General features: G+C 37.8%; 2 protein-coding genes and 3 non-coding genes across 7 annotated transcripts in view; 1 reads left to right on the forward strand and 4 right to left on the reverse strand.

Annotated features, from left to right (window-relative positions):
* Positions 1–4,817: 4,817 nt before the first annotated feature.
* LOC124157171 (heterogeneous nuclear ribonucleoprotein 87F-like) lies at positions 4,818–22,562 on the reverse strand. Of its 3 annotated transcripts, XR_006864551.1 has the most exons (15): positions 22,415–22,562; positions 22,024–22,217; positions 21,437–21,557; positions 21,150–21,360; positions 20,167–21,063; positions 17,942–18,157; positions 16,376–16,498; positions 15,403–15,485; positions 6,718–6,783; positions 6,303–6,392; positions 6,019–6,134; positions 5,744–5,835; positions 5,491–5,575; positions 5,231–5,320; positions 4,818–5,064 (listed from the first exon to the last, which is right to left on the reverse strand). XR_006864551.1 is itself a non-coding variant. In XM_046531692.1 (9 exons), exons 1-8 carry the CDS (start codon positions 22,451–22,453, stop codon positions 15,430–15,432), a joined length of 1,857 nt encoding a protein of 618 aa, XP_046387648.1. In that variant the 5' UTR covers positions 22,454–22,562; the 3' UTR covers positions 11,846–12,228; positions 15,403–15,429. The 3 variants fall into 3 exon arrangements, 2 of the variants coding, with proteins under 2 accessions (XP_046387648.1, XP_046387649.1); XM_046531692.1 differs by lacking the exons at positions 4,818–5,064; positions 5,231–5,320; positions 5,491–5,575; ... (2 more) ...; positions 6,303–6,392; positions 6,718–6,783 and adding an exon at positions 11,846–12,228; XM_046531693.1 differs by lacking the exons at positions 4,818–5,064; positions 5,231–5,320; positions 5,491–5,575; ... (3 more) ...; positions 6,718–6,783; positions 17,942–18,157 and adding an exon at positions 11,846–12,228.
* On the reverse strand, positions 5,389–5,456 carry LOC124158307. Its single transcript, XR_006864774.1, has one exon. It is a non-coding gene; the product is annotated as a small nucleolar RNA SNORD58 (small nucleolar RNA).
* Positions 5,645–5,709, reverse strand: LOC124158304. Its single transcript, XR_006864771.1, has one exon. It is a non-coding gene; the product is annotated as a small nucleolar RNA SNORD58 (small nucleolar RNA).
* LOC124158306 lies at positions 5,907–5,974 on the reverse strand. Its single transcript, XR_006864773.1, has one exon. It is a non-coding gene; the product is annotated as a small nucleolar RNA SNORD58 (small nucleolar RNA).
* Positions 22,563–22,636: 74 nt separating the features above from the next.
* Positions 22,637–23,728, forward strand: part of LOC124157172 (transmembrane protein adipocyte-associated 1-like) — a 28,004-nt gene continuing 26,912 nt past the window's right edge. Inside the window, exons 1-2 of the mRNA XM_046531695.1 lie at positions 22,637–22,758; positions 23,289–23,568. Of these exons, the coding sequence (XP_046387651.1) occupies positions 23,426–23,568 (143 nt within the window). The 5' untranslated portion in view covers positions 22,637–22,758; positions 23,289–23,425. The remainder of the gene's footprint in view (positions 22,759–23,288; positions 23,569–23,728) is intronic.

Genomic DNA, 23,728 nt, shown 5'->3' on the forward strand with positions numbered 1-23,728 from the left:
GGGCTCACGTCGTTCCAGTAGTTTGTAGGACATAAAACTTACTCCCACCAATGAAAAAGAACAGATTGAAAGGGGTACCCATGGCCTTGGGATGATCCTATGTTTTTTTTATTCCCACATAAAGTACACCAATGCTTAAAAAATAATCGTTTTCACCCAGACTTCAGGCATACATTAGCGTAGCCAGGGGGAGTCCGGACCCCCCCCCCCCCCCGAAATATAAAAAAACAATAATTTTCCTTCATAAAAGGAACAAAATATTGAAAAATTATGAATTTCAAATATATTTCTTTAACAAATGAAGTTTTTTCGATTATGATAAGTGTTAAAATTAGTTTAAAACCTATCAATTAGTATCCTGTTTTTCAAAAATTCCCCCCCCCCCCCTGCTTTTGGACCCTTCCGAATGAAATTCCTAGCTACGCCACTGAAGCTTGAATTTTACTACCCAGTTAATATAATTACCCACATATTAATCTGATAGGATATATCCTTACCCATTTGGAAAGAAATATTCTTGTCCTGCCAATGTTATAGTACTTATGCACAGTACTTACTACTTATGCCAATATTAAAATATCACCAGAGGACCATCTCTCACAGTTGCTAACACATTTTTAACCTCAATCACCACTCCGATTGCATTTATACTCACAGATGCTGCTAAAATCAGATTCCTCCTCTTTCAGTGACATCTTACCTACAAGCACCACAAAAAATCTTATGACCTGTAACCCTATGAGCAAGAACTATTACACAAGGTTCAACTTAGTGAGAGCAGTCTCAGCAAAGTGGCAGTGCGCAGGCACAAAGTGTCTCAGCCAGCGCAGTGTCGCAGCAAGGGGGTGTTTTGGGGGATAAAACCCCTCCCAGAGCTCAGAGAAATTTTCAAGTTTAATCCATTTTACTTAATTAGATTAATATTACTTATAGAATAATGTTAAGATAAAAGAAATATCCCTCAGAAGGCTGTAAAACTCACCATTTTGAACCCTTTATCTCGAAATTTTTCTGGGGGAGGGCCCCGCACCTCCAGCTTCCCCTGGCAGGTATTCCATACCCCCTAACTCCCCAGTATTAGTTGTACCTAAAACCCCCCCCTAGCCTTAATTCCTAGCTGCACCCCTAGTCTCAGCAGACTCTCGGGTTTCCCTTACCAGTCAGAAGACTGGGCATGTGTTTGGGAAATTTAGTCCTCATTTCTTCATATTGAATCAGCTAGCAGTGATGTTAACCCAGGTAACTAACAATTTCCTGGGCTTCTAGTTTGCCCTCAGTTCCCCCTAAATGATTATGATCTACAATTGGGTCCAAAATACCCAACACCACCCATGACTCCTGCGTTTCCTACAGTAAGTTCCCTCAGTACTCCCCCTCTTGTAAAGTCAACTTACAGTGTCCTGGCACTCTTGTAAAGGCCATTTTACACGGGGCACGGAATTGTGCAGGTTAGAGCTGCATTAATTTCTAAAATGGCGTGGAATTGCACGAATGCATGAACGAAATTAGAACAGGCTATTTTGCTGTCTCGCATCCACGTGTGTTCTACCAATTCACCGCTTTACACGATGCAATTTTGATTGCGCCTTTGCACGTACATACATCAGATTCCACAATTCCGTGTACCGTGTAAAATGGCTTTAAGGCACCCTTCCCCACTTGCTTCCGCCACATCCACTCAACCAAGTTCAAGTCCAACTTATCCCCTTAGTAGGAATAAAAAATACACACATACAATGCCAAGCAGATTACTGCATAGTTGTTTCTGGAGCAATTGACGGGATGGAAATTGATTAACCACTTTCTACCAATACATATTTCATAGTATATATTTTTCTTGTACTTCATAATTCGTAGTTATAGCCAATGTTCACTTTGTCTACAATCACAAGTCTCCTGTTATGCATTAACTACTTTACTCCCTTATTTATTTGAAGAAAAGTAAATATTGCCACTGCAAAAAATAAAATGAATAGTTAAATTTCTTTCACAATTCATCCTGATGACTATAACTTTTATCATAAGTTGCTACAGTTTTAAATTAATTACAGAAGACAGCACTTAATTCCAAGTGCCATAAAAATAGAAATGCATGAGGACTGAAAAAGTGAGGTTCTGCATTGAAGAAGCCAGGTTTCATGAAGATGAGTCAAAAGGGTTTACTGTCCACCCACGTGTTTTGAACTCAAATGTCATTGAACTGGTACAGTATTTCTTTAAAATGTCAAGAATAACCTGATTTTAACCCTTAGGTGCACGCTAAGCAGGGATTTTGCCGCATTGTCAAAAATTCGAAATAGCATGATTATTGCGCATGGATCACTAGTGGTACATTTTGGTATTCTATTTCTGTACTTTTCTCTCTACCAAGAACATATGTTTGCGTCAATGTGACGACCAACTATTGCGTTAGAATCTTACAAGGTGAGAATGACAACTTTGGGTGATTTGCCGCTAGATGGCGTTCACACGATACTAAGGAACTTCTGATAATCTGTCACTACCATGGAAACTTAATTCTATTTCATTTCAATAAACATGGAAGCATAATTCTATTTTCAATAATATGTTGTTTCGTATTCATTATATTTTTTGTAAGCATTTGCAGTATTATTTTGCTGTTACTATTATTTATATAATTTATCTCAACCTCAAACCATGTGTCGTAATTAAAAAATTTCATCTTCATACCCAAAGATGAATTACATTTGTATAAAAATGTGTTATTTACACTTGACAAGTGACCGAAAAATAAGTTATGCACGTTTTTTATAATGTATTATGCATTGGACTTTGAAGGCGAAGAGTCGGCACTTGGTGTATCTACCTGCAGGAAAAGAACATAATGCTGCAAAGGCATTATAAAAAGATTTAGGAATCGTGACCTCCTTAAGGGCGTATTGAGTCGGTGGCGACTAATGTAGAGTACATGACATTCCAAGGTTAGAACGTATTTATTACCCTGATAATCCCTAACGAGTGCTTCAAAAGCTTGATAATGAAGATGGGTGGGAAGGGCAGGTCAACCACGATATGGAGAATATTTTTTTGATTTCTCACAGGAAAGTGAAGGGGAGAAAGAATTTTCTTGAAGACTCATTACATTCCAGCGATAGTTAGCAGTCTTATGATAATAATATTGTTAGCCACCCACATAATTTTAACGTTTATCTAGTTCAACTGAAACGGTTAAACGTTTTGGCTGAACTCTTAGATACAATTTGCTAACACCAAAACAAAAGCTAAAGACATTGTTCGTGCTACACCAGGGCCAACATCATTTCCTAAGAATGCCGTAACTGAACTCGAATTGTTGCCGAAAACGATTTCACTGAACGTGATTGAAAAAAGTGTCGAGAATACCAAATTGTATAGTGAAGGAAAACTGGCATCTCATGTGTACTTGAGAATCAGATATTGCATCACTACTTCCCGTGTAGAAACATCTTTATTAGGAATTAACACTCTCTCTGTAAATAAAAATTGCTAGACAGATGCCTGAGAAGAGCTTGTAAAACAGATAGAGCAGGCCTGATGATTTGCAGAACCACGTTTGGGATAGCAACAGGAATAAAGTAACTCGAATGGGAAAATAACAGCAAAACATTACTATTCAAGCCTTGACTTAGCCATGTATTTGCTATAAAATGGTCTAACTTTCTTAGGTACCGAGAAAAAAACCTTAAATCTGCAGGGAGTTTCTACCCTACAAAATTCGATAGGCTGGAACTTCATTTCTTGGTTTCCAGGATACCTGCACTTGTTTCGTACTTCACTAAACCAAACAAATGTGAAATTATGCTTTCTATGTTGCACTGCAATGTGGGCATCGATCTAGAAACTGCGAAACCTGAAATGATCCTGAACTACAACTCAACCAAGGGAGGAGTCGATTCCGTGGACCAGAAGTGTGTAAATTACTCCCATTCAAGACAAACACTAAGGTGGACTATCACAATTTCTCCGGTTTTTTTATATGGCTACTCTTAGCCACCACGTGATTTTAGTAGCTAATAATATTGAAAAAATCCATCGAAGACCAAGAATGGAGTTCATGGAAGCTCTCGCATTAAGCTTTGTAGATGAACATCTGAAGTCCAGGGTAAAAAGGTAATCTTCCAGCAAACACAAAGGCTTTTCTAGCGATGAGACTTGGGAAAATTCCTGAAGTATCTGCTTCTACTTGTGAACCTCAATGTAGGGCGGGTAATTGTTTTAAACGTGGAAAATATAAAATTAATAAAACGGCAAATATACGAATGTTTTCGATTTATAAGCAATAATCATTCCACCTGCATCAAAAAATGTCATTACTGAGACAGTGATGGTCAATAAGGTTGAAAAAATTAATTTTATTCATAAAGTTTGTTATTATTATAATTTTAATGATTGCATTAACGATTTGGCATATCCATTTCCTTTTTTTGAGTTTATTGACTTGATAGTGTAGATTATCTTCTGCAATTCTTTTAGAGAAATTAATCGAAGTATTTATCAAGAAATTTGCATATAATTATGCCATACTTTTGTTTCTAAATTAATGGAAAAAATATTTAAAAAGCTTTTCTTTATTAAAAGTAACCCAAATACGTTGAAACACCCTCAAATTTGAATGTATATTTGGGAAAATAAAAAATGTTAAAGTACGGCAAAAAAGCCGCAAGCATGCACTGGCGCTATACTTGCAGGTGCGTGCACCTAAGGGTTAACCTAACATTAAATTCTAGTACACATTTAAGCACAAGCCCCTGCTATAAAATGCAACAGCCCATTTCTGCACCTTTATTACCTGGGAGCACTTAAATAAAACAAAGGCATTAATGGAATACTATATATTTTAAAAAACTTACATTTAATCAAGTTCATATAAAATTTTTAATAACATCGAAATTCTCTTATGGAAAAGTAGTCAAAATGCTTATTCTTCAGCTTTGTTAATGGTATCTCATGTCAATATTAGATGACCATATCCATAACTGCTACCTCAGTAAAAACATCAGGGTTCATCGGTAATGCAAGAATGACAACTTCGGGATGAAATTTAATGATACTCTGATCAAATTCCTGAAAACAATAAACACCATCAATGCAGTCCCAGTAACTAACACAGAATTATGTAATCAAATATAGCATCATCAGAGAGGTTAAAGGATTTTCATTTCCGTTCAAAGGTGTCCTAAGAAAACATCATTTTGATGAGAGAAATTTAAAAACACTGATTACAACTTACCAAAAAACTGTGGCATCTACAGAATTCAACAAATTATGTACATCACAAGTCTTTAAATATTCTGGTATATTCCAAATTAGAAGAATGACCCTGAAAAGAGAATATGCATGCATAAATGCAGATTCATGAAGTTAACACTATGTATATCAGAGAATATAAATTCTCAGTCTTAATAAAATTGTTTTCATCTCGCTTCAAAGGTGTCCTAAGAAGAGCATCATTGAAAGGCTAATGTACCATAGAAGTATCATTACACTTACCATGGGAAGGAATAGCAGTGAAGAAGAAGAGCATTCACTTCTGGATTGAGGTATGAAACTCCATTAAGGAACGCAGAATCAAATTCTGAAAATATAGTCCTTTTGTCAAAAACAATCAAAATTCTAAAAGAAAAACTCAATTCAAGAGAATATCACTTCTCAGTTCTAAAATTATTTTCATTATGTTTCAAAGGTGTCCTAAGAAAAACATCATTGAAAGGCCAATGTACCACAGAAGTATCATGACTCGTACCATGGGAAAGAATAGCAGTGGAGAAGGAAGCTCTCCAACATTCCCTTCTGCTTTCGGACATGGAACTCCAACAAGGATCGCTGCATCAAATTCTGAAAATATAAACCTAATGTCAGAAACTATCACCATTCTAAGAGAAAACATTTGGTATGTATAAGAAAAAAATTCTCAGTACTAATAAAATTATTTTCATTTTGCTTCAAAGGTGTCCTAAGAAAAACATCATTGAAAGATTAATAACAAATAATGCACCATAGAAGTAACATGACTCATACCTTGAGAAGTAACAGTAGTGGTGAAGAAAGCTCTGTATTCAATTCGGCTCAATTTCAAAATTCATTTCTGCTCACAGGTATGGAACTTCAATGAGGTTTGCTGGATCATCAAAATTCTGAAAATACATGCCTTGGATAAAAATATTGGCATTCAGAATAAACAAATAATTAAAGAGCAACTAATTATATCAGTATCAAGAATTGGGGTTTTCACTTTACGTCAAAGGTGTCCTAAGAAGTCATCACAGGAAGTAAATCCAATGCTACTACAAATTAATTCTTACCTTGAAAAATATTTTGCCTTATTTTGTCATAGATATCATTGCTTTCATTTTATTACTCATCCCCACCCACTTCTAATAACAAGGACATACCTAAAATGAAAAATATAAGTACTTTTGTTCATTGACATTATGATAAGTACAAACACAGACATTACTTCCATTGATCTTTAATGTATCAAGACCACTTAGTCAATTCATGTAGAATCCACATTTCCCAGAGATTCGAGTTAAAATAAATTTCTCCAAGATATCCCTGTCTTCCAGACAGTTAGTGCGAGACACCAATAAACCAAGTACTCTCCCAGTCATATTAATTACAAGAATGCATCATGAATTAGTCGCTACTGCCACCATCATAAGATTAATCATCCATTAACTGTAGAACCATCAAAATTTTGGTTATTGCACGACTTACCTTGTCAGATGATACAACTACAGGCAGGTTGAGATAGGCAATCCACCTGCAAACTGCACCAGGATCCTGTAGCATAAGACAAGAATAAGAACCCAGTGCACAAGTATGTGCTTACACTTAGATAATATTTCAAGGATAGCTCAGCTTAAATAAACTCTAAAATGAAAAAAGTATTACCACATCAAACAACGAAGGACATTTGTAGTGATGGACAAAAGTATTAGGTTATTGAGACTTAAATCAAAAACTATCCTCTCATACTGCTGGCTCCTAGCCCACATTCGAGAAATAAATTGTTATCACATAGACGTCACACCCATCTTGCATTAAAAACCTCAGCAAATGGTAAAACCTCACAAAGAGAACGTATCCCAATGGACAAATAATTTTACACCCAGCACAGTCAACCTCAGTCATTCTGGCCTATTTCTCGAAATTCTTGCGAGTACTTCCACACGTCCTATCCCTATTCCAGTGATTCCAAGGAAAGCACACTGAATACGAGCCTCATGCACCCTTTAATTCACCTACACTATTGTATTCGTACATAGAAACTGTTAAGAGATTGGCAGACAGTTGATATCCAGGCGTCCAATTCCTCAAGCTAAATATCTCCTAGATGCTTTTTGAGCTACAAAACTTATTGTAGAAATTTCCATCTGCAGTCTGGTAAACAATACCTACTTTAACATGCTAGGAACCTTCATTTAAAATAAATCCCAAGTGTAACTACCAGATGATATCAATTGCATTTTCAGATTAGGAGGTACTAACTCTCTAAATATTAACACTGGCAGAACTCATTCCTCAAATCTCACTCAAACAAATTGTAAATCATGCGAATCCACCGCCAAACATTTCCGAGGTTGACTGTACACAAACTAGGATGCTTTAGAAATGAGGCCACAACAACTAATTTCCATTTTATTGTAAGAATCAATATCAAAAGCAATAGTCTACAAAATCCTGAGAGGATGTTACTTTATCCACATGCATGAAATACATATTCCCCTCCGAATCATTAGTATATTGATTAATTAACATCAATTAGTTCCATTTTCTTTAATGCCTTCACTCACAATCACGAAAGATGTTCGATTTAAAAACAAAGAAAATATTTATTGACTGAATCTTTCAATAGGCTTTTAATATATTGACATTTCCTTGCTCACATAATTCAGTCTTCAACTATCTCGTGACTGAACGGATATCAATGCTTAAAGAATGCATTAAAAATAAATCATCGAGACAGCAAACCATGCATACTCCGCAAGATATACTCCCCTTACCTCGGCCTCTTTCTCCATCTGCTGCATCTTTTCCAAACCACCTGCTCTGTATCACCATATCTGTACTAACCTTCTAAGATTGTTGTTCTGGGGCTCTACCATTTTCTGCCTTAGGAGATGAAAACATGGTGGTGACTCCTAGAGTTCAGCCATCTACCTCACAGTCGGAACTTGCATCTGGAACGTTAGTGCTTCTTCGAAACTATCAAATCTACTCAAACAATTGGCAAGTACAAGCAGAGCCAAGTACTGCATTTTGACACCAATAACTGCACCACCTCTCTGCGGGACCGCCAGCATCCTCACTCTTGGTCACTGATCAAACTAACTTAGATAAGGCATTACGGACAAAATGAGGGCAGTTGCCACAGTAAATATCATCCAGCAATATCATACATTCTTTGATTTATTTTTACCTTTAACATTAGTCTTGCCTCCTTTCTAGGACAGCTATCACCTTCCTTAGTATAAATGATTTCAAAAAGTATTTACTATGTACCTGGAACCATAAATCCAGTAACAGCCCATTTAATGTAAGAGGGCATGGAATGTTACTCATTACAAAAATGGCCGACAGATGGTACATACCAGGTTTAACTTTCCTCATCCTATTAAGAAACCTCGAGATTTATGATAATTCCTGTAAGTATCCAATGCCAGTTCCTTGAAATGAAACATTACTAGACATTAACTAGGTTGTTATAATCTGCAATACCTAAACCGATTGCCAAGGATGAGTAAACGAAGTTCAAGAAAAAAGCTGCTTAAAAGAAAAAAATTAGCCTGCAGACAATGTTTTTTTCAGTTAAGGAACACGTGTAGCCTTAATAACTGAATGCAGCAGTGAACCTCGGTAGTCTATCCCCATACGTAATACTAAATGTTGACCTCTTTCCATTGATGGGTCTGTTTAGCAGACTAATTCAGAATGCCAAACCTATGATTCCCATGAAATTACTTCAGTTTCATCACATTCTGAACACTGATTAACTGCCTCTAAAGCCCATATTCTACTGCACTTATCAGGAGGCAAGATGGGAAAACCCCAACAGCAGCGGCAATTAAGAAACGGCAGTTTCTCAGAATGACTTTCTCCTTTATCCACCAAAATCTGTAATCCTCGTTTTTGTTTCGATGTACATGGCAACTTCTGCTGCAGCAAATTGAACTCAATTACTCTCATACCTACAGTTTTTTCTTCACACTAAAGATGTGTTCCTCCCAGCCTTTGCAACACTTATTCAATTATTTATGTTCTTCATTCCTTCAAGTTCCATTACGCCACTTTTGCTACACTTAAAGCACATTAAAAAAGTAAATTTACAATGAAATACCTTTTAAGGCAATGATTAAGTAAAAAATAATCCATAAATCGCATTACTTCATTGGTATATTTCCTTTCACAGTATTCCTCAAGAATTACATTTACGTATTCTGCTTGCTAGAGCCAAACAAACTGGGCATGCAAATACAATAGGATTAGCCTAAAATACCCAATATTATACGATAAGTAAAAAGTGACTAATTCAGCTTCCCACAATATAATAAAAAAACAATGACATATTTAAGGACCAATAACCAATATTTCCCTATAAAACCAATCAAGACTAGTTTCACAGATATACATAGTTCATTAGTTAACCAAAGCCAATTGATGAAATTAGAAACTTAGTGGCTTGTTTTTAGTAATAGCAGTTGGATACATGAAAAACTTAAAACTAGGAATAGTAAGCTAAGCAGGAGAGTATCCCAATTCTACGGTGCTTAATAATAACTATATTACATTCATTGGTCACCAAATAACCCTCGTTTGGAAATGAAGAAAAAAATTTAAAATCTAACAAAATACATCAATCACACTTCCTACCACTAAATTCCTTTGAGGGTCAATACTGATTGTCAACTTTCATGAAATAATTCTTTTGCTGAAATAATAGATATATTTAACTATCCTATAATGATAATTAACTAATGAGCATATCAAGCCTGGTTTACAATGGGCATCAGCGTGAACTCTGATGCAAGTCTAGCTGAATACAAATAGATATAATTTTTAGCCCTAGTAGATGAATTCTTAAATGTGTGAAACCAGCAGTGAAAGCTACCACTAAGTCCTCTGAAATTGTGAGAGAGAAATGAATTTGATTAACCCTTTTGCTGCTGCTCAATCTCCGAAAAACCTACCCCTCACATGTGGCGAATGTGCTAAGCTCATGGCAGGGATGAAGAAAAGCAGCCTGCCGTGCGAACGTACCAGGTATGTTCACAGCAGTGAAAGGGTTAAGGTGTATGATTCATGCAAGTACATTTAGTCAACTCGTGCCCTTAGTATTATTCAACTAAACCATCTCTTACATACTCATAGTAGCTTATATATCATACCAATTCTATCTGACACTAGCCACAAAGCATTATGCACAAAATAACTTTTTCTTCACTTTAACATAATATTTTACCACAAGGAAAATAAATTATGCATTATGAGATTCATATTCTAAACATATCTGACGTTAGAAGTACAATCAGAGTTATTTTGAGGTCATAAAGTTCAGTTCTGGTTTTATTCACAACATAGTAAGTCGCGGGCCAGTGCATGGGTCACCAAAGAGCAATGCAAATTTCCCTTAAGTGATAGATAGGGTTTTCCTAGCATTGAGAAGTGGCTGTAAATATTTGGCAAAGGTGAAAGTTTACAAAATTTAAAGAAACAAGAAAAATTATAAATTGAATGTTACCAAATATATGCTCCTGGTTACATTTAATATCAATTAAGTAAAAAAAGAAACTATCCAAATGCCTCACATTAATTTCCATTGATAAATATCAGAACTGGACAGTTAATTCCACCAAATTCACATGCTTACGGTTGAATTATCATACAAAAGACTTCACGATAGCAACAAAACAAAAACCACTGATAAGAGTGAGACTGACAAAAATTTAGAGCCCCTGATGTGATTGACAACTTAAAATTCATCTGTACTAACTAATAATCACTACCATGAAATTATCAATGAAAACGCTGAATCAATGAATGCTTTATATCCAATACAGTTTATATAAATAGGCCAACATGAACATGGTTAACAACAAACCAGCTAAAATGTAGCAGTCTAAAAACGGCACTTTGTAGAAAACTAACTTAAGAGAATTAGATCAAGATCTTAATGCACGTGCATTTACCAGACAAAAATAGATTATCTGCAGAGGAAAATAGTCGATTCCATAAGAAACGGAAGCCTTTCAAAAGAAGCATATCAAGTTCAGAGCCATTTCCGGAAAATTCTAACTGCCTGTAAAACTCTTGTAACATCTTAGAGACTTGCACTCTGTACTACTTATTAAGATGTGTCACTCACCTTCAGGCTAATTTTGATGGAAAATCCAAGCAGACTGAGGATACCTCCCTTGTAGGTCCCAAGTTCTTCACAGGATTTTGGCTGAATATCGTAATGAACTTGCGGAAATGCTCTTAAGAATACTTTTTTTACAATCAAACTTATCTTGGCCTACCACTGCACTTCACAAGCATCTGGTAAGTACATATAAGGTATGTCTGCTACTAAAAAACTGAGCCTATCCAATATGGTAAAAATCAATAATGAGATAAAATTCAGCAATGCTGACAGTTATAGCAGACTTCAGACTACTGCAGAAAATTTAAACACACCACTATATCATTGACTATGATAACGTATTGTTTAAGCGAATGTAATTGAATTCCATCTTCACTTTGAACAATACGTGCTCATGCAAACTATGCCTGAAGCGATACAAATCTAAAAAATTCTTTGACTAAGTCTCATCAATTTACCTGTTCACTAAATAAACGAGAATGATGACTGTATTGAACACATTTATTAGGTGCTTATTCAATAATGATGCACAAGTCACTGACCATTAAAGCTTAGAAAAATGAGAGAAACCAATGAAAAAGCACAAATCTCATTCATTTTTCTCTTAACCTTTACATCAAGGTAGGGAACTACTACACTTGATGGGAGCCAACTGCTCATTCACTGAACACCAAAGGTACACACTAAACAATCCTTCATGAAGCTTCCACAGTACATGCGAGCTGGACGTGTTCTCTCCTCCAAACTGGTCACACCTCACATCACTCGCCACCTCAACTCCCCTCCTGCCCACCTTCTCACTGCACATCTTCTGACATCTCGCCTCTTCCATCATAAGCAAGACTTCCTCACTTCCATCCAAGATACTGCAAAAACAAATGTGCTCAGATGCAGAAGATCCCCCACTGATGCCTTGCACTAGTGCGCATTCCTGGTCTTATAAAGCCCAATGACTGCAACACCTCGACCTTAAAATCTTAAATGCTGGACTCTTAATCAGCAACACAAGGCTCAATTTTGAACTGTGTGCACAAAGCACAGAAAATGATTGCCCATGATCATCTTTGTAATGGACCATCGCTGACAGAGACAGCTGATTATCTACCATTTCCTCATACCCATTTACTAAGTCCGTCTTACCTCGACTAATTAGCCTATGAAAAGACGTATTTATATTAAACCAAATGTTAACCCTGTCAGTAGGGAATTATACGAATTACTTGAATCTAAAAGTTGACTGAAGCAGTGATACATCTCAAAAATCCAGAAGTACCTTACCATGACCTCATTTTCCACTTAACTGAAGCAGTAAGATTAACGGAATAGCTCCAACAAATGGACGTGAAACACCAAAATAAATTTTTCATAATTCACGACTTGAACATGCAAACAAAAAAATCCTTGAGATGGCCTATCTTAAACCTTCTGAAAATTCCAAGGACCAAACAAGATAAAATAGAACATGACAAATGCAACAATTAAGTAGTAGAGCTCTTTGCAATAGAGGATATGAGTTATCAGTGCCCTCTTGCTAGAACAAGTACAGAATATATCAATAGCCGAACAATTACACGAGTTTACTTCGGGAACAAAACCACCCATAGGACTTCATAGAAAACATCCACTACTGGAAAGTCTACACATGACTAGTACTCTACATTAGAAGAGCTGAAGTAGGACGGGAATATTAAAAACAGTTCAGCAAACTCAATTTAAAAATGTAGTAAATACATTGGGATGGACTTCACATAATACATCTCATCACTGGTAACTTATCTTACCTATAGTATCATGTAAATAATCTGCTCATGCTGAGTGACTGTTTCCTTACTGGACAATACAAAAACAATTACAAATATTGTAATTGAAGACAATTCAGGAAAAATATGAGCAGCATTCAGCCAGAACAAATTTCCAATATCAAGAAGCACCAGTGAAAATGGAGTTGATTTTCACGGTGCACAATTGTTTCAATTCTAGCAGTGCAACTTTAGATTTTAAAATTTACTGGCTGGAAAAAAAAGAGCTTGCCCTTACAGAAAAAATGAAAAACTTTTAAATCCTTCATGAATTATAGCACTGCTTTTTCTGAAATTCAACAGGTACATTTTTAACATAGATTTAATGCAACTCACAGTTAAGTTCATAAGATTCCTAAATTTTTATGTTGCAGCCCGTCCCATCTTGTTGGTCTATGCAACGAGAGATTTGGCAAATTCCTTAGGATTGTCTTCATGCTTCATTGTGAGTGAAACTAAGAATAAGTTTTAAATACCCATGTCATGAACCAGGTTGTCAAAGCATCTCCGTGATACCAGACAAGGCCTCATCAACATATAAGGCAGTGAGACTATGCCAACTTAAGTTCATGATTTCAACATTCACTCCAGCTGTATCGGTTTTAATACTTCATGTAATCGTTCGGCTCAATCAGGTCTTGTTCTAATGAGTTTACACTGCACTGAGTACATGGTCTGAAATTAATCCATAACTGTGATACAGAGGGTGTTCCTGGCTAAATGAAACTGTTACTTCAGATATATAATGAGTATAAAAGTAAAATCATGAAATTATTTGGGATCTTTTCATTAGATTTCATTTATGCTGGTTAGGCCACCACAACCAATAGGAGAGGAAAAACAATGAACCAGTCCACAGAGAAAGACAAACATTTTGAAAGAACTAAAAAGATAACAGGTAGTGTGGTCCTTGGAATTAGAAGCCATAATTATACCTTGCATGAAAGCCTATCCCACCAATAAATAATTACTATTTAATAAAAATACATTTTCCAAGCAAATCCTTCAACAATCAGGTTCATAAAAAAGGATCAGACATGCACCCTGTAGCAAACTAACTGTTAAGAACACCATTTATTGCCATTGAAGCATTAAAAACTATACACTCATGTCAAAACGGTTTCATTTACTTTGAACTGAATGATAAAGTAGTTTTTGCCATTGTACCTAAGGCCATTGAATTAGATCATCTGGGCATTTAACTCTACAACCAATGGCAATCCCCTGTTCATGAGCCCCTCCAGTTGAGGTAGAGTGGGATGAGTAGCTCCAAAGAGATTTTTACTTATCTACTGACTTACATATTTTTCATGGAAATGTGTTCTAATGCAACAACAGAAATACTACAATGCATGATTACGGCCTAAGACATGGGAATGCTAATGTCCACCCAAAAGCAAATAATGTGAAGAAGTATTGCATCTAATAACTTTTTTCACACTGCACTTAAAATTATATTCTAACAGAAGAATATGATCATTGATAAAAGAGGTAAGTAAAAAATTAACATTAAACAATCAATCAGATCGCTAATCTCATTCCAAAGACAGAGGTCTGCAGCATAGATGTTAATTGGAATATAAAAGCTGTGATGTAAAGGCGGCAGAAGTATACAATGTAATGAATATATCAACAAAATATTGATGACCCAATCACCTGATGTAAACAAAAGCTACTGCATAAGTTTAGTAAGTGGTCCCCTGTGTACCTCACTCCACATCATCCAATCGGCATCAAGGGCATTAACCAATTGGCTGACTTATAAATGGCCACAAAATCTAACTCCATGGCAGTACTACAACAAATAACACCTATCTGTCATTTAAGTCTTCAAGAACTTCAGAAGCTGAGTCACCATTTTGCAGACACATGAGACACCTCGCCAAAAAGCATAACATTCAATATTTGCTTTACCTATTTCTATTCAAGTAAAGGGACTATAGAAAATAAATTTCAGCAAACTATAGAGTCAGAGAGCTAAATCCAAATATCACCACCATTCAAACTCAATCGTACCCTCCCAACTATTTCCAATATTTTTCCTGAGTGCATATTTAAAATTTTTAGTCACCATAAGCATAAAAACACCACAGTGATTTACGCATATGACGACAAATACTTCACAATACCCACTAACACAATGACAAACTCGATGAACTAGAGGAAAATATTTTGAAAACATTAAAATCTGAAGACCAAGACCCCGTTCAAAAATGACCACTAAAATATAATTCACTCTACCTGATTTCAAATAGTAGATTGGTTTTCCTAGTAACGACGAGCACTGCCAAAAGTACGAGACCCACCATAGCCTCCACCACTTCCTGTACGAAATAGAAAGTACAAGAACATGAGATTATCACTAAGGGTAACATAAAGTTTTGGGTTTCAAGAATAACACCATAAAAATTAAGGAATCTCAATGGTAGCTTTAGAGCCAGGCTTATATTTCTCAAATGTACATGAAAACTTCTGGAAATTTAGATACTAAGAACACTGCTTCAGACAATGCTGAGCACATTCTGCAGAGATACCCTCAGGAGACAAACATTTGCACTCCCACTGCAGACCATCAGGATCATTGGAACTCAACAGGCAAGAGAATGACTGGAGGAGAAGACTTGTCAGCCAAAAAGGGATATTTCTTAGAACAGATCCAAATTTCTAGAGTGGAAAAGCTATAATCCATACTCATTGCCTCTTAATCTAATATCATCCAAACAATTTATCAACTTGCTAGACTAAATTCACCAATCACCGAAATAGCATTGCCTTACAACACTTTTTGAATTTTTTACAAATTTTGAATTTCACCAGTGGAAAAGATTATAAAGACAATCAATACCATCTCACAACACCAGCAGTATGCATAACTACTTCATTTTTTGTTTCCCAAGAGATTCCAAAGTTAGCATTGACAATTTTACCTAAGCATTATTTGCAGTAATTAGGCATCATTCCAACTAGACTTAAAATAACCTCCAAGCGGTAAATTCTCATTAATCTTCCCTTCCTCAAGCTATCCTGGGAAAGCCACTAATTCAATCATCATGACCAGTCAACAACCTTATGCTTGGTTTGATGCAAGCCTGCACCTATTTCCCCAACTAGCTAATATTTTCTGTTCCTGACAGAAGTGGACGTAATAAATCAAGAAGGAAGGTGATTTAACTACCTTAATGAACAAATTCTTAATCTTAGAACATATACTTGCCTCCATATGGAGCAGACCGAGCATTTGGAGCAATTGAGCTTTTGATGGGTCCACCTCCAAAACCTTGTTGGTAGCTTCCTCCTGAAGGTCCACTACCTCCCCTATCATCTCCCCAGTTGGATGCTGAAACAAAAGAACTTTAGTTTAGCCCCAAGAGTCATCTACTACGACTAAAAAATTGAAATCACCAACACACCAAGAAAAAAAGAAACAAGAATTTAATGTAACCTGTGCTTAGGTTAACAGCTTCGTGGAACAAACTTTCAATTCTGAAGGCTTCACCCCTAGCAGAAGTAAACAATCATTGCGTTCATTCCATTCAGCAGTATACCCAATAACACAAGTGCATCTAATCGCTGCAAAAATTACAAAAATAATAACTTCATAAGTTATTTCCCCAGCACTGGTCTATGTATCAGAAACATGGAAGCCATACACAAAGTAGAAGAGGACGAACTATGTAATAGCCTTGACTACAGAGTAAGGCAACAGAACAAGGACCAATTAAGGACAGGGAAGGAAGACATTTGTAGATAAAATTCATTACTTAAACTTCAATACGTGGGTGATTTACGATTCATAAATGGTCAATGAAGCCCAACTTCAAATGATTTCAAGACATGGTAACCTGAATGCAACTCAAGCTGGGTGGCGATGGTAAGGAATGCGAGAGCAAGAGGGAGGGATCATCAAGTAATTCACTGATCTCAGTAACAATATCTGTGGTTTAAAATAATCAAGCGTGTGAAACAAATTATGTATTTCATATTGCATGGTAAGTCTTATATTTCAGAATTGCAGTCTCCAGTCACGTTCTCCTAAATAAATTGAAAGAGTGCTCTAGACAATAGTATAAAAAATTAGGTCGACACTAAAGATACCCACAATTGAAGAGATCTTTGTCAAGCAACACTTTTAGGATACACATCTTTGCTATTAAATATCAGGCTTCACAATTTGAACTACCCTTTAACCTAGTTTGGGATAACACGAAATGCAACAAAATGTCTCTAGAGAGATTTTAAAATAGGGGCCATGGAAACTTTCATACCCAGGAAATGACTATTAAAAATCCATTCATACACTTGAATTTGGATGTTATGAGGAAAATTTAACTATCATTGCATTGAAGAGGAATTCCACGGTCACAGAGGGCCAGCTATTTGCTCTTTCCATATTTAAGTAGGAAAGACAGGCAAGATGGAATTTATAGCTAAACTTTCCGAGATTACAAGGAGATTATTATGCTAACCTTCCAATTTATATTCTCTCTCACTGAAACCATATTCTTTCGCCGAAACAAGTAAAACAAGCTTTATGCAATTTATTGAGGAGTATACATTCATACGGATTTCTATTTAACAAAAATGTTTCAAATACAAAACAATAAAATGTTGCACTCTTAACACAAATTCAATGTACCACTACAGCCACCATAAAAATAAGCCTCCAATTCACCTCAAAAAAGAGAGAAGGTGCTGAATGTAGAGCATGACAGAAAACCCAAAAATATTTGCATAGAACCCAACCCAAAAAACTGACATGGAGCCAAGTACCAGGACTCACCACGACTTGCTCCATTGATGACACCAGACGCACCACCATAACTCTTTCCTGATCCCAACCCACCGGCACCATCAGATTCCCACCCGGCACCACCCTTTCTCCCCTGGCTGCTCCAGGGTCCTCCATCCCCACCAATCCTGCCAACATCCCCACCTCTTCCACCAACCTCACTTGCCCCCCTAGGCCCATCCAACAGGCCCCCCCCACTGTTGCTTCCTACAAAAAGGTACACACCGCACTAGTAGTCATTACGAACTTAACGTTCTGCCATCGATCTGTGGCCCCTCAGAGACATCAAACACCTTCCATCCTTTTTGAAATCAATTTGACATGAAAAATGGCCCCCAAACACTGTTCCAAGCATCAGAATGAGTAAAGGCACAAAAAAAATTCTGCAAGTGATTCTCAGCAATAATTGTTTAATTTCCATATGGGCAAATTAAATCCTGTTGCATAAAATATCCTTGATCTAGGGTGGGCAGGCTCAGGCACCACACCCTCACTATTAGCAAAATCCAATAATTAAATAGTACTCGATCCCAGTACTCATTACAATCTACAAAACACGCCAAGCGAAATCAAATTATGCTAGCAAAAAAAAATAAATAAAAATCTTCAAGTATTAGAATCTTGACTGCAAATGTAACTAACAAGTAATATTAATATGCATGAATTCCTTTTGAGTACTCATTCTTTCAAAATAGTAAACAGCAGTTGGGAACCACCTAGTTCAAGGGAAGTGTATTTGTGCCAAAACAAAAGTAAAAAAATGAAAAGTAAAAAATACAGAATAAATATTCTTCCCTAGAGTAATAGTGGAGTTGGTACACCATTCCTAACCAAAACAAAAAATAAAAAACTCACAAACAGGTTCTCATAAGTGAAACCGGATTCTAGTGAGAATTTCATATCAGTCAAATTAGTAAGTCATGAAAACCTAACATATTTGAGGAACAACTACATGTAGCTGAAAATAAGAGAAGATCCGAGGTATTTCTAAAGGAAAATGCAACATATCCTTCACACTCCTCAGAAAAATAACAACAGTGCCAAACTAAGCCCAGACATTCATTGACTACCTTTACTAATACAGCACCTCTAATCCTAATTTGAGATTCAACGACAACTTTTCATTGAAAATACCCCAATATTGTGATTGTGGCATGGGAAACAGAACGCAATGGCAAACTAAAATTTAACTGGTGAAAAATGGAATGCCTATATATTTACCAGAAGGCCCTAGAGTTCTTTTATTGAAAGTGGAGATATGGGTCAAAGAGTATCAGGAGGGATTTGGAAAACCCCCCAAACTAAAACCCAAATATCCAGCAGGAGCATGCCAAAAATGCTCTCCTGAGGAACCATGTAAGTTACTCATCTAACCAAACTTAAACATGCAAGTGCAGATATTCATCCAGGTAGCAATGTTGTATTTTAAATCTTAGCAATGTTCGGCAAAATGAAATGATCTTGCTGACCACCAAGGGAATTAAATCCAATGGCTGCACATGAAATTCTACTTCCCTATATAATAGTTGCTTTTTAAAAGGGCGAGTGCACAAGGATATTTTTAATAAAAAAAAGTTTTTACTACAATGGGCACTATAATAGAAATATTTCTTAGAACTACGATGAGTTTTGCCGTCACAATAGACATACAAAAATGGAAGCAAGCAGCCCACAGATTGGCCACACAGGGTCTCTACAATTGACTAATGATGGAGGCAATCATTAAGTGTTTTTGAACTGATAAGAGGGTACCATTAATTAAGAGAGGCGTTTAGGCAGCAGGGGGTCAAGCCGATTCCCACTATCTCATGTGGGATGAGGAGGGCCCTGACAATTAGCATGTAATTTTTTTCTCCGCAAGAAAAAGAAAATTTTGATCCTAATAATCTTAAATACTTGCTTTAACTAAAGAGATATTTTTTTAACAAATCCAACAGATTAATGTATTTAAACTGAAGATATACATTTTGAACAATCTCACAAGAGATTAGAGGTAGGGGGCCGAGCTAAATCTCCCTTAGGGGGGAGGGGTCCAAAAATCGCCACCTCACGTAGTTAATGAACGCCCCTTGAATGAATGCTAATGAGAAAACTATCTTGGTGATCCAGCACATATACTCATCACACTCCTAGTATGCATCATTGAATTCAACATGGACATACATCACAAAAAAACTGAACAGAAACAAGGGTTGAAATATTCCCCGAATACTCACCACCACGCCAAGTTGAGCCGCCGCCGCCACCACCACCGCCTCCACCACTGGGTCCGCCCCTACCACCCTCTCCCCAGTCACCATCCATACCACCCCTGAAGCCATCACCACGGAATGAGTCCCCACCACCCCTAGAAAATGAATCCCCGCCCCTGGAAAATGAGTCTCCCCCGCTCCTGAAAGAGTCTCCTCCTCCGAAGGAATCTCCACGGAAGCCATCGCTGCCTGGCCCGCGGAAATTATCTTCACGGCCCCCGTCCCTATATGAATCGCCACGGTACGGCCCGTCGCGTCCTCCTCCTCCACCACCACCACCACCACCGCCGCCGCCGCCACCACCACCACCGTAACCGCTACCGCCAAACCTGCCCCCAGGACCCATATCCCGGCTGGAAGGACCGCGATCGTAGTCGCGATCCCTGTCCCTTGGACCACCGAAGTCCCTGTCACGAGGGCCACTGAAGTCACGGTCCCTCTCGCGCGGACCGCCGTAGTCCCTATCCCTGGGTCCGCCATAATCCCTATCGCGGGGCCCGAAGTCCCTGTCTCGCGACATGTAGTCTCGATCGCGCGGGCCACCGAAGTCCCTATCGCGATCCCTGGGGCCACCATAATCTCGGTCCCTTGGTCCGCCACCGAAATCCCTGTCTCGCATGCCATAATCCCTGTCCCTGGGGCCACCGAAGTCCCTCTCCCTTTCCCTCGGCCCGAAGTCCCTATCCCGGGGGCTACCCATATCGCGATCCCGACCATACCCTGGACCCCTGCCCTCTCGTTCCCTTTCCCTTCCCCCAATACCAGGAATCCTTCCAGTCTGCTGAAGGGATACCATATCGGCACGGCTAAGAGCTTTCCTCACATTCACCCGACGCCCGCCGATCACATGGTTTTTACTCACTGAAATAGAATTACATCCAGTACGGTCAGCACAAAGAATTACACCACAGAGATTGGACCAAGAATTGCACATTAATGCTACTTACACACTACTTTATCCACTGCATCGTGATCGGAAAATTCCACAAAGGCGAATCCACGCTTCTTTCCAGTTTCCTTCGCCACCATCACGTGAATAGAAGTAACTTTTCCGAAGTCTGTGAAATACTTGCGAAGATCTGCTTCTTCCAAATCATCGCTCAGACCTCCAACAAATAGTTTCCTAACAGTCAAACTGGCTTCGGGGAGACCCATATCCTATAAAACAAAATACTTTCACGGAGAGTTCTGGAAAAGTAGTAGATCAAATAAGGGCATTAAAAGAGCTCCTTACCTCCCTAGGGACAGCCCTTTTCGGTTCTACCTCGCGACCGTCCACCTTGTGAGGCCTTGCAGATTGACAGTCGTCAACCATGTAAGCCCTCGAGTAAGTGATGAATCCAAATCCTCGAGACCTACAATGAAAATTTCAATGAATAACTTTTTTATAACTACACAAGATTAGAATATGACGGTCTGCTACACATAAGACTGAACAAGAACATGCTTTCTGCGACAAAATGTAGAAGAGAAAGCCGCTGAAGGCCAAGCACAATTATACTGATAAGGTTCACTGCAAGACTTTACCACAAAACTAATACGATAGATATTACAGGGATCACTAGTGTACCCGCACCGTTGAAACCGCCGTGCTTGGTAAGTTCAAGTGTTAGCATGCTCGAATGTAATCTTAAAATACGGGTTCAATATGAAACCCTAAGTATATCTAAAGCATAGCATAGTAAAAGCCAAGAAAATTACGCCATAAGTCAATAAATACGGCGGTTTAATAACTGAGCACGCTACCCTATTCCGCCATCTTGCTTCCTAGAGGTTAGCAATGACGCCATTTCCAACTAGGAAGAACAAAATTAAACTTACCTTTTGGTAACAGGATCTTTCATTACAACAACATCCACAATTTTTCCCCACTTCTCAAAATGTCTCTTTAAGGTTTCCTCGGTGGTCTTGTAATCCAAACCGCCAATGAATAGCTTCCGGAAGGATACGGCCTCATTCCTATCGTCATCAAGGTTGCTGTTCTCGTCATTTCCATTTCCTTCCATTCTGTCGTCCTTTAATTCAAATAAATACATTTGAGGGAAAAAAGTACTTTCGAAGTATAAAGAGAATAAATGGAGGTTGGATAAGAGTTGGGAACTAGTCACAATAATTAATCAAAGCTAAGAGCTCCACGCTACCGGCGCGAATATCATAAGCTTCTGTAGAGAGAGATGAAAAACACGATCGCACAAAAATAATTTTTACTTACATTATTTTGCTCCATTTTCATGTTTTCATTCGAACCCATGATGAAGAGATGAGTCTATATCCAGATTTAGAAACAACTACTTCCACCAGCTAGCTAGCGTCAGCCGATGATAAGGGGAAATGACAGAGAACGGGGGCTCTGGATTGGACGCCGGCTTCTTCTTGAATTTAACTCCCAGAATGCCTTGCAAGGGCCCAAAGCGCCGTCAGCTCCCCCACTCCTGCCGGCCTAGTATTTTGTTTTGTCAATAGATGTCAGTGAATATTTTGATGTCGTCAGGGTTGAGAGCAGCGTAAAAATTAGTGATATTGAACAGGAAAACTGTAGGTGAACAGCTGTTGGAGGTAATCATGGGTTAATTGTCCTCACTTTTAACTGTTGAGTTTGTAAACAAGCTAATCCTTTGTAGGTATTTCTGTGATCGTTTTATTTTGTGTGTTGACATAATTTCATCTCACAAGGGGGTTTTAGGAGGCCTTGTATTTTCCTACATCTAATTCATCCTTTTTCATATTTTACTTACCCCTGATCCATATATAAACTCATGGCATGATCTCTTACGTCTTTTGCTCTCTAAATTTGTTTGTCCGTGAGTCTTATCTCCGTGTGACTCACCTAGCCTTACTGTTGTCATTTCGCAATTCATCGCTATGCCTTTGGAAGTCAGCTGGCGTTGATTGCTGGCAAATGATGTTTTTAATTGATTGTAGTTTATTTATCTGCAAGCACATGATCGAGTTGAAAATTTTATGTAGAAACCTAATACAACTTCAGCTGGGTTCTTGACTCCTAAAGAAGAATGAGGTTGACAAATGAAGATATAACCATTGCAGCTACTAATACGAATTTCTGCCCACAATTTACCATTTCACAGCATAGGCCCTTCTGAGTGAAGGCTGCTCCACTTACTCCGAGGCTATTCCGCGAAAGTGATGCTGGAACTCCCTGCTTTAACTTTGCATCGAGCCTCGGTCAGGTGGGCCGTTGCAGCTGGTATTGATATATTCCTGGATGCTCAGCATGGCTGAGTCTGCTTTCCCTTCATCTTGGCCGTCTACCACTGTACCAACCGATTCCAATTCAACTGATCCATCACAGCTAATAGAAGAACATTTCTGCAAATGGATATTGTTTGTGGAGTTGGGGAGTTCGAGGTAACACTGATAGCTATCATTCATCCGAAGATAATAAAAATAGTTGTAATCGATGTCCATTTCCACTTATTATTTACAATAATGGGTAGCCAGGGAATAATTCACACCTACTTAATATGAATGTATGTATCCATGCAATTCACTTTCCCTTGTGATTGGA

Source organism: Ischnura elegans, chromosome 4 (assembly GCF_921293095.1).
Source record: "Ischnura elegans chromosome 4, ioIscEleg1.1, whole genome shotgun sequence".
Classification (NCBI taxonomy): domain Eukaryota; kingdom Metazoa; phylum Arthropoda; class Insecta; order Odonata; family Coenagrionidae; genus Ischnura; species Ischnura elegans.